General features: G+C 42.0%; 1 protein-coding gene across 1 annotated transcript; it reads left to right on the top strand.

Annotated features, from left to right (window-relative positions):
• Positions 1-3,876: 3,876 nt before the first annotated feature.
• On the top strand, positions 3,877-9,143 carry LOC116263927 (cysteine-rich receptor-like protein kinase 6). The gene is made up of 7 exons (XM_031643754.2): positions 3,877-5,678; positions 6,395-6,493; positions 6,588-6,754; positions 7,204-7,414; positions 7,630-7,867; positions 8,387-8,537; positions 8,720-9,143. Exons 1-7 carry the CDS (start codon positions 4,223-4,225, stop codon positions 9,005-9,007), a joined length of 2,610 nt encoding a protein of 869 aa, XP_031499614.1. The 5' UTR covers positions 3,877-4,222; the 3' UTR covers positions 9,008-9,143.
• The last annotated feature ends 1,815 nt before the right edge of the window (positions 9,144-10,958 follow it).

Consider the following 10,958-nt stretch of genomic DNA (forward strand, 5'->3'; position numbering starts at 1 on the left):
TTTCGTAGGCTTCCAACCGTGGTTCTCTGACAATGTCATGGTCATCGTGTCGAGTAACAGAAAACCCCGTGGGCACAACTCACGGGCAGAACAGAACATATCATCACCAGGCGATCCAACGGATCGAGGGTACCTGAAGTGAAGCCTCCTGAGATATCCCAGATCGCCGCTGCAGCAGCATGGCCCCTCTAGGAACCCGGTTTGAGGGACCAGGAGATGTCTCTCCCAACACAGCAGCAGTACCCCGGGCCCTTGTGCCGCCCAATACCCTGTGGGCCCTCCAGTACAGCCAGAGGAGTGTGACCACTACCTCCCGGGACGAAACCAAACACTGGGCAAAACAGAAAGCTCGCACTCGCATAAACCATCGCACAAAGTCCACGTTTCGCCTTCGAATTTCAAAAGTGAGGGTTTGCCAATGCTAGACATCGTCTAGTACCTCTCACAGAAACCGCCCTTGGGCTCGGTTTTCCAGACCACAAAAATAAGCCATTTCATATCTTGATTTAATGGTAACAGAACAAAGTCAAATAGACTTACATCCAAATTAACACAATAATCACTATTTCAAAACAAGAGAGTTCAATACCCTTTTCCTGAAATTTAAATAACACAAAAGGTACCACAGAGCAATAATGCATAACATTACGTTTTTCCTTCCAAATTACAAACAAATATAAGAAAACCCCCTTTTGAAAATTTAAGAAACTGAGAGGGTACCAAAACGTGATTTCATATTAAATACCCAGTTTTTACTGAAAATTACTTTCGCAAACATCTTTTTGAAGAGGTTTTCAGCAAAAACGTTGCGGCATGGAAGTTATAAAATGTATAACAGCTTATCTGAATATTTTGCTAATTAGTGGACCCGTTTTGAAATTTTCCAACTTTGATATAAATATGGCCCAACCCTCGTTTTTTCTCATTTCTACGCCTGATTTTCTCTCTCCTCGTGAGCTGCTCCGTCCTCCTCTTTTCACAAGCGTTTGACCGACGGTGGCTTCCACCGTTCTTCCTCAATCAAAACCAGCGAAAAGCGGGACCGTGGGGAGAGATCTGTCCTCCTCCCGAAAGCTTCAACGCTCTGGTTTCCCACCACCGTCCGATGCTCTCAACCACCACCTCCTCCTCTGCTGCTCTCGTTTTTCAGCCCTGCCACCGTGAGGGAGACGACCTCCCCAAACCAGGCATGTCTCTCTCTGCTCCTCCTTCCTTGCGACGAGAATGAACCGGCAGCAAGGAGGACCCTGCTCTTCCAGACGACAGGGAGAAACCGACTACAATGGGGGACGACATGAGGAAACCTGCCACGTCAAGGTCGTGTTCTCCAATTTCCCCCAAATCACCTCTGCAACATTCCTTGTTTTCCTTATGTCGATCAGAGCAGACGTTGCTCTCTGTCGACGACACTGAGCAGAGTCTGTTTCCCCTTTTCTGTGGTTGGTTTAGATTCTTTAACGCATCCTTATTACAGCTATACGTCCTTTGTTTAATGTTGGCTTAGTCTCATTTTCTCACAAGTGAAATAAACGAAATATAAGAAGAAGGGGAAAACAACATGGTACGAGTCATCGGAGAAGGTTCAATAACCCAACGAAGACTAACATACCTCACCCTTCATACCTCGCATGCTTCGATTTCTTTGAAATCAGAGAGAACCAGAACTTATAACACTATATTTCCATCCCAACATACACTAACTCATGCATAGATTCATATTTATGCATAAAAATACAAAGGTCCAAGAAAATCAGAGACGAATCGAAGAACATTGTGTAACATTAACATCATACAACGCCTCATGCATATGTTCATGTCTAGGCGTATAAATTCATAAATCCACATTGCATATGTATGTATAAGAACTCAAAATATCCAGGCTTCATGCTGCATTCATAACTGAAATTTCTCATACATGGATTCATCTTCTAAGTATATATGTATCCGTAAGAAATCAAATTACATGGCTTCATGCTTCAATCATGGCAGAAAATCCCCATACCTTTTTCAATTCCGAATTGACTTCCCTTTTTGCTTTTCGTCTCTTTCCAGCAGCCAACCACTTCGATCTTCAACTAGAAAGAGGGCAAAGATGCGGACGTCCCTCTCTCTCTCTATTCCTTTCTCTTTCTCTAGTGGTTGAACTCTCACGTCTAGGGCTGCAGCAATAAGGGATGATTATTTTACAATCTCTCTCAAAGAAATGAATAACCCGTCAGTTTTTCTTTCCCCTTCTTTTCTTTCCAAAACTGCTTTCCCTATGATTAAATTGTTCATTTTATGTAACCCCCATTTAAATCTGCCGTTTATAATTCTCCCCCTTATTAATGTTTTTCCATAAATAAGGAAAAAGGAATGAGATCATGGGCGTTACAGTTGGTTTCACTTAGAGGAAGCACCAAGGTTGAGGAAGGTTCACCACCAATCTCCCTATTACAGCATGAATGATTCGTATAAAAAACTTGTGAATACAAGAGGTGCAGCATTTATTACATGGGATAATACTGAGAATCGTCATGAGTCCTCGACTTTCAACTAAATGATAAAAAACAATATAGATCTAAAAGAAGACCAGTGGTTTATGGCGCTTGTTGGTTCAAAGACCTTGAAAAGGACTACTACCGAGCCGAGAATGACACTGGAATCCTTTGCGCTTCCTCCTCCCCGCTCCTTTTGTCCTGACCTGGCCGCCACTGTTCTCAAGCTTTCTAGTCTAAGTAAGCCCCAGGCAAAATGCTCTGCGTTTCAGTCAAATGACCATGCGGCTTGTTCAAGAGGTGGAAAGCCTAAACTTTTCCACAGCAATGCGAAGAGCTAAAAGGGTGATGGAAACTGCATGCGCAATTTCTTAATGGGCATGGTGGGGTGTACCAAAGGCAGCCGCCTCCATCAAGCTAACCTGCCAAAAGCATGTAGTTAGGTGACCCACATCCATCCCCACCACAACCTGCAAATAGATGTCCTTCCCCCTTCCTTTCTCCTTCTAACATATAAACGAAATCCTGGAATCTCTGGCCTTCTCTACTGGCCATCCATGAAGTCTCACGGTCAAAGGCATGCCAATGTGGAAATCTTGAGATTGGTGGGAAGAAAGCCACTTTTCTTCCACGCGTTAGAAGAAAGTTTCGGTATGTTCCAAAGCAGATTTTCTTGTAAGAAATTGTGATGGGCTGGACTGCAGCCCACAAGTGTACCTGGGTTTTACTAGACTACCCGAACTTCCAGCTTGAGCTCCGCAGTTGATTCGATTAGCATTGAAAATATATTTTTTTAATATAAAATAATATATAAATATATTTAACCAAAACAAAATGTATATAATTATATACATAAATAATAAAATCATCTTAAATATAAGTTATCAACCAAGTCGAGCCAGCCCAGCAACTTAATTGGGCAGCACTACTTCCATTGCTTGGGTCCACTCGGCCCAAGTCGAGTTGGGCATGAGTATGTTGTTTCAAGCAATCATATGTCGACAAAAGCGTGACACCTAGAATTTTCATTTTTATGGGGTGCTCTTCGTTCAAGGGCACAACATATATAAATAAATAAATAATCATAAAACAACCTTGCAAAAATATATAAAAATAAATAAAAATTTTATTGCTGACATAAGCATGCTTACGTCAGCCTATATATAATTCTGCAACATAAAAATTTTATTACTGACGTAGGCATGCCCACATCAGTAGTTTTGCTACTGCGTGACAACATTATAAATACCATCTTCAATTTGAAAACATTAAATTTCACTTCTGTTAAATAATTTTTGCCCATATTTCTACCATTATTTTATTCAAGAATACCATTACACTGACTTATTAAGAGATTTAAACAAAAAAATAAATAAACAATCCACAACAAAGTTTACTAAAATCTACAGTTCATACAGTAGTACTTTAAACCCATGGGAAAACTCAAGCTTGCGCAGTCATCCGTTTAGACCACACATCTTAGGTGAAAGTTTCAGACACGCAACTAGAAGATGCATTTCTGAAACGCCAGTACGGAAATGAACAATTAGATTCCACGGACATGGTGGAGATCATGCATCTCGAGTCCCCACAAGATCGCCGTTGTTGACTGCCCAACTGAGCTAATTCTTCCACCATCCGTCGTCCCTCCTCCTGATCTTCCAAGGGTTCTTTCCTTCGGCTTCCAATTGCGGAAGAATATAATCATCATTCACATCTCGGTGAGTGGTAACCTCGGAGCAGCAATGGGCAGAGTACCCAGCTCTTTCATCTTCCTTATTGTCCTTCTCCTGCCACTGAAACTCGTTGATATGGCCGAGACTCCCTTTTGGTTCTGCGCCAGCAGCTCACTCTACGCGGCGAACAGCACCTTCGACCTCAACCTGCGCCGCGCATTGGCTTCTCTGGTAGCCAACGTTTCCCTTACCGGCTTCTACAACGCCACCGTGGGCAAGGAACCCGACCAAGTCATTGCCGCGGTTCAGTGCCGAGGCGACCTCGACGCCGAAGCTTGTCAGGCCTGTGTATCCGCGTCTGCCACGCAGGTCATCCAGCGCTGCTCCAAAAACAGAGCGGCTCTCTTTGCCTTCCAGGGCTGCATCACGTACTACCGCGATGCCAACTTTACTATACCTCAATCGTTCATGAATTTTTCTCTCCCGGGCCCTGGAGCCATCCCCGACCCCCAAAGATTCAGGCCCATACTCATTCCCTTCTTCAACAACCTCATCGTTTCCGCCACCACCAAACCTTCAGGACGCTTCTTCTGGGGCGACAAGTTCCATTACACAAAAGACATTACTGTCTACGGCACCGCACAGTGCGTACAATACTTGGCACCACGGGACTGTAAATCTTGCTTAGACATTGCCTTCATCCGAATGCTCAAAGATGTTGCAGACAGACAAGGCGGTGCAATATTTTATAACTTGGCATGTTCTGTAAGATACGAGACATATCCCTTTTTCACTCCCTCATCTCACAAGATTGACCCTAGCAGTGTCAATTTCATCACGTCGAACTGCTCCCCACCAGCATCTAGCGATATCGTTGGTACCCCCTATCACATAAACCTCAAGGCTCTTCTCCATTATCTGATAGACCAGGCTCCTATCTCTGGCTTCTATAGCGACACCGCCGGCGTGGGCTCCAACCAAGTCTATGGCCAAGTCTTATGCCGAGGCGACGTCCCTGTTGACGTTTGCTGGAACTGCACAGCGCAGGCTGCGACCAAAATCCAAGAGCTGTGCCCCAACAGTAGAAGGGCAATCATATGGCTCGACCGCTGCCAGTTGCGCTACTCCGACGTGAACTTCGCCGGCACGGTAGACGTCTATGACAGAGCATGCCAGCCAGGATTGGGGGATTCACCTAGCCCAGCGACCTTCAATCAGAATTTGAGATTCCTCATCTCCAACCTGACCTCGCTGGCGACGCAGAGCTCCCGTAATCGCTTCTTTGCTACAGGGCTTTCTGTGGGTAGTGAATCAGAGAGGATCTATGCTATGGTGCAGTGCGTGCGAGATATACCCATGGACCGATGTAGCTGGTGCTTGCAGAATGCCAGCTCTGATATTGAAGGATGCTCTAATGGAAAGCAAGGCGGTCGAATTCTCACCGGAAGCTGCAACCTAGCTTTTGGAGCGCAGCCCTTCTTTTTCGGCGATCCAACAGTGGTAACACTCCCGCAGCCCAATAATGGTGAGTCCCCACTCCTACTCAGCCGAATCACATGCTTAAAGAGAATTAAAATCCTAACGGCAAGCCCCTTTTGAGGAACGACTGTTACCATTATGAGCATTAATGGCGTTGAGTCGGTCCCTTGTATTAGACTCGTCAGGCCAACTGATTTTTGTGGCGTCAGCCGTACTTAAATACACGACTTATGGGGAAGATGGTGTTGCATGTGTTTTCCATTTTCCTTGCTGGATGCACCAGAAACAAAAACAAGGACAAAAAACAAAAAAACAAAATCAGCTGCTTCCAGATGACAACTTGGGGAAGGAACCAATTCTCTTGCTGTTGGAGGACATTTGACAGAAAACAGAGCGTCATCTCTGCTCTGTTTATTAGCTCTTGGAACCGTATCTTTCTGCTTCTGTATTATCTGCCTCCTTATCTTCATTTTGGCTCTGGTTACTTTATGGCAAAGTTATGTCTCCTTCTTCAATCTTCACCTCCCTTTAGGTTCATACTACTGAAAATTTGTAGTCCACCAAGTTAATTTTTTCTGCTGAACAAGTGGAAGGAGAAACCGTCTACTTGTTGAGTAACTAGAAGCTTTGTGTGCCTAATGGTGGCCCTCTTTTGTGCAATGTGTTTTGTAGCAATGCAGTGCATGACACCCAAATTGGCTATCTAACCATTAGTAAATCATAATTGATACAAAAGACTCATTTGTGCACCTACTAATGCAGGGCATAAGCGCTGGTGGATATTTGCTATCATCGGCATCATTGGAGGGGTAATCTTAGCAGCAGCTATCGCATTCTGCTTAGTTCGGAGAAGACAACAAAGTAAATTTTTATATGCGTTGAGAAACATTGTAGGTCCTCCCTTTCCCCCAAAGCCTTAATTTTCTTGATTTACTACATCTTCATGGCATTTCAGGGAAGACAAAATATAAAGAGGCCTCCTCGGTTGATGTTGAGGACATAAAAGAGAATGAGGCAGACTGTAGTTTACCGCAAATCAGCCTAAGGGCTATACAAAATGCTACAGACAATTTTTCAGAAGAAAATCAGCTTGGAGAAGGTGGATATGGTCCTGTTTATAAGGTAAGTCGTTATCATATTCATTTCTCTCTGTTGTTCAGTGATGAGGAGAGCAAATTATTGTACAAGGGACACTGTTTTTACTGCTAAACAAGGGTTTACTGTGTGTGTTTTTTTTTTCCAATGAGTCCTTGCACTTTTCACCGCCTCAACTGACACGAAATAAGATTGTAATACTCTTCAATATACTAAATATCACTAGGAAATTAAAGCTTCAGGGGATACATACCTCCAGTTACATCCTTTAAATCTGATTTCTATGGTTAATAGTTGTAAAAAGACCGGAGACCCTCTCAATCTCTGAAGATTCAACAATATGAGCTATTTTACAAATTAAAGACAAATTTGGTCCCAAAAATAGAATTTTCTCTACGATAAGCAGCATAAGCTGAATACCGTTTGCTTTTGTAAGAATTAGAAGAACATAACAAGAAGTGATGTTTCTCGACCAGGGAAAGCTTTCCAATGGACAAGAAGTAGCTGTGAAGAGGTTGTCTGTAAACTCTGGGCAAGGTCTGAAGGAATTCAGGAATGAAGTTGAGTTGATAGCCAAACTTCAACATACAAACCTGGTTAGGCTGATCGGTTGCTGCTTGGAAAAGGGGGAGAAGCTGCTTATATATGAATATATGCCCAATAGAAGCCTCGATGCCTTGCTGAAAGGTTAGCTTCTTTGCTTCTTTCTTCATATACATGTGAAACCTTTGGGAAAGAAAAGGGCATACAATTTGGCAAACAAAGAGGGAATAGCCTGATGATCCTTTTAAAATTTGACTTGGTAGGTAGGTATGGGAATTGAGTAAGAGAGAGAGAGAGAGAGAGAGAGAGAGAGAGAGAGAGAGAGAGAGGTTAATCTAATTAAAAATTGCACTGTGCAGATGCAGAAGGTCGCAAATTGTTGGCTTGGGAAAAGAGGTCCAATATCATCATGGGAATTGCAAGGGGAATCCTTTATCTTCACCAAGATTCTCGACTCAACATCATTCACCGGGACCTGAAGGCTGGCAACGTGTTGCTAGATGACCAACTGAATCCTAAGATCTCTGACTTTGGAATGGCAAGGATTTTCAGTGGAGTTCAAGGACAAGCAACGACCAGTGTTGTTGTTGGAACATAGTAAGTGCAAGATTACCGTGGACCTTGATAACCTCACATGACGTTAAAATGTTCACAACTGTTTCTCCTCTTTTGTTCGTAAATTTTTAAGATCCCAGTGGTATGGTCTTCAATATTGTCTTGTCTCCATGTCAAATTTCCTCCATTTATATGAGCTGAAACATCGTGATTGGCCCTAGTGACAGAAACGATTGGAAATAACCTACTTGATATTTTGATTGGCTTTCATGTCCAAATAACTTGCAGATTTTGGTCAATGAAATCTTGGAACTATAGGCTTTTTCTCATCTCCTCTCTTTTTGTCAAAACACAAAAGTTGCAAGTCCAAAATTCTGTCTTGAAAGACTTTGAATCATGAAGGTGAACTGGGTATTTTTGTGACTTTTGTCTTATCAGTAATTAGGGCGCCTTTCTTTTTCCTGAATGGTGAACGGGCAGTCCTACAGAGTCCTTCTATGAAGCAGCTGCCATCTTGAACGATGTTAGAACGAATTAACCGACTTTCATTCCTTATTTCAGCGGATACATGGCTCCAGAGTATGCCATGGATGGCGTGTTCTCGACCAAATCTGATGTCTACAGCTTTGGTATTTTGTTACTGGAAATCATCAGCGGCCAACTGAATGCAAGTTTTAGTGCTAGTTATCAAGCTCGTAGCCTTGTCGTGCATGTAAGTCTCTCTTTCTTTCTCTCTCTCTCTCTCTCTCTCTCTCTCTCTCTCACTCTGTGGAGATGTAAGGTGGGCACTGACCTCATATGAGGTTTAGCTTACACCAAGGTGGGTATCTTTATAATTCAATGATTTCATTAACAAAAACTTGTTTGCTTACTTTAATTAATGTCGTCAAACAGGCCTGGAGCTTGTGGTCTGAACAGAAAGGGACAGAATTCATTGATCCGGTCCTGAAACACACAAGTTCAGCAACTGAAATTATAAGATGTCTGCAAATTGGCTTGCTCTGTGTTCAAGAGGAAGCTGCAAGCAGGCCAACCATGTCAACTGTGGTTGTCATGCTTGGCAACAATTCTGTGGATCTTCCCTTGCCCGGCCAACCTGCATTTCTGCAGGGGAATGGTGTGGAATCAAGTCAAAAACATTCTGCTGGTTTGGAGTCTGGAACTTTTGCCAGTCCAAAGTGAAGGTACCGAACGCTTTGCATGAATCAAGTGGTTGTGATGCGTATGCTTAGCAACTTGAGGCTTGTCATGGTTGTGTGAGGTGTTGCAACTAAGTGATCACTTTCTTCTGTTGATCAATAAAGTTATTTATTTACAATGCGACCTGTGGAGCTATTGCAGTCATAAGTAAAAGTGTGTACGCGTGAGATCCTAAGTTACAAATACGAGCATTGATGCCGACAAAATGAAGTTAACTTGGGAGCTATTATTCCATTGAGACGTGAAAGCTTGGAATTTATCTCTGTACTCCATTTGCAACGAAAGATTCACCAATCTGACGAGGGGTTTGGGCTTAAAGACTTTGAAGAAAAGTTCAAGGTCAGTTGAATACTCTAGGCATCTCATTGGCTAAATTGATGGAGAAAGTTATGATTGCTTCAACTCCGCCTAAATTCTTCAAAAAAAAAAATGATGCTCTTCAAAACCACACATTAACATTTGGAAAGCATAAGAAACACTTTACTTTCTTCCGTTCCAATTACTTCTCTTACACCAAGATAAACGTGACAATAAAGATTTAGTGAACGTCACTACCGAAGAGACCTTATCAATCTCGTTAAAAAATTCATTTGAGTAATTTTCATATGGGAATTGCTCTTTTTTCATGTTTTCCTCCTTAGACAATGAGATCAATGTTCGTTATATATATACTCATGAGCCGATAAAATAGAAATATATAACAAAATTTGAGAACAAGAAGTCGACTAACTACAAGAACAAGCCGCCAAGAGAGAAAGAGAGATGAATAAGGGGATACAACTAGCAACTGGTATACCTTTGCTAGACCAGCTATGCTACACACTTCCCATATCTTTTTGTAGAGAGATGACAGGAAATTCAATAGCCAAAACCAAAGAAACAAGAAACAAAAGGAATGCAAAATAAAATACAAAAAACAAACAAACAAAAGGAGGCAAAACTGGAGAGGGGCAAATATTCAGCATTAGACGAAGATCAATGCGAAGAACTAGGTGCACATCAACCGCACTGCAGAACCCATAGAGACAGGGGTAGCTGTGTCCCAAAAACTCATTATTCCACTCCTCCCATATTTAAACCAAGAATGGCAGGTGAACCGTTAGAAACGGTTAATAAGCAAAGGCGTAGCCAAGGAGGGGCTCGCAAGGCCCTGCACCCCTCTTAAAAAATTTTAAAAATTTACATGTTAATTTTAGAAAATTTTACTTGTCGTATATAAAAATTTTAAAAAATGATAATTAGACCCCTGTCAAAATTTTGAAACTTTAATTCGGCCCACTCATAAAAAGTTTTTATTTTCGCCCCTACTAACACGGGGTAAGGGCAAAAAGGAGGAGGGTGTTGGAAAAAGGAGTGAAGAGAATGGTAGGTGGGGAAGCCGACGGCAAGGAAAAAGTTAAAGAAAAAAAAGGCAACAGGTAAAAGTAAACGCATTAAATTTGATTATTTTCTTACATCTTTTCATCTTTCACCGTCCACATAAACGACAGTCTGTCATATGTATAACTCATATCTATAACTTGGCAGAGGAAAAAAAATATCTTTACTGTTACCTATCTCTTAATTGACAGAGATTAAGCAGATTTGGCATATGCAATTTTTTTTTTGGTGAACTATCTACATATGCAATCATCATGAAAAAGGTCTTGCAAAGTAATTAAGTAATATCAAATCAATTATATAAGCAAGATTAGTCGCAGAAGATAGGGATTTATTTTCCAATTTATTATCACAAACATGTTTCATAAAGCAAAACCACGGCCCCCAATGTATTCCGACCCACTGAAAAAATGTAGAAAATTAAAACGACACTTTTTGATAGCAAGGCGATCACAAACATGGTTCAATCAACTCAACCACATATTTTATTGGGAGTCCAATAGATTTGAGCCCATAAAACACTCTTGGATAAGCCGGGGTATCAGGCCGGCCT

Source organism: Nymphaea colorata, chromosome 11, assembly GCF_008831285.2.
Source record: "Nymphaea colorata isolate Beijing-Zhang1983 chromosome 11, ASM883128v2, whole genome shotgun sequence".
Classification (NCBI taxonomy): domain Eukaryota; kingdom Viridiplantae; phylum Streptophyta; class Magnoliopsida; order Nymphaeales; family Nymphaeaceae; genus Nymphaea; species Nymphaea colorata.

Excerpts from the sequence above, each read along its gene's own strand:
- LOC116263927 (XM_031643754.2), top strand. The coding sequence starts at position 4,223 with ATGGGCAGAGTACCCAGCTCTTTCATCTTCCTTATTGTCCTTCTCCTG. Across the intron at positions 6,494-6,587 it reads AGTTCGGAGAAGACAACAAA|GGAAGACAAAATATAAAGAG; the intron begins GTAAATTTTTAT and ends ATGGCATTTCAG. Across the intron at positions 6,755-7,203 it reads GATATGGTCCTGTTTATAAG|GGAAAGCTTTCCAATGGACA; the intron begins GTAAGTCGTTAT and ends TTTCTCGACCAG.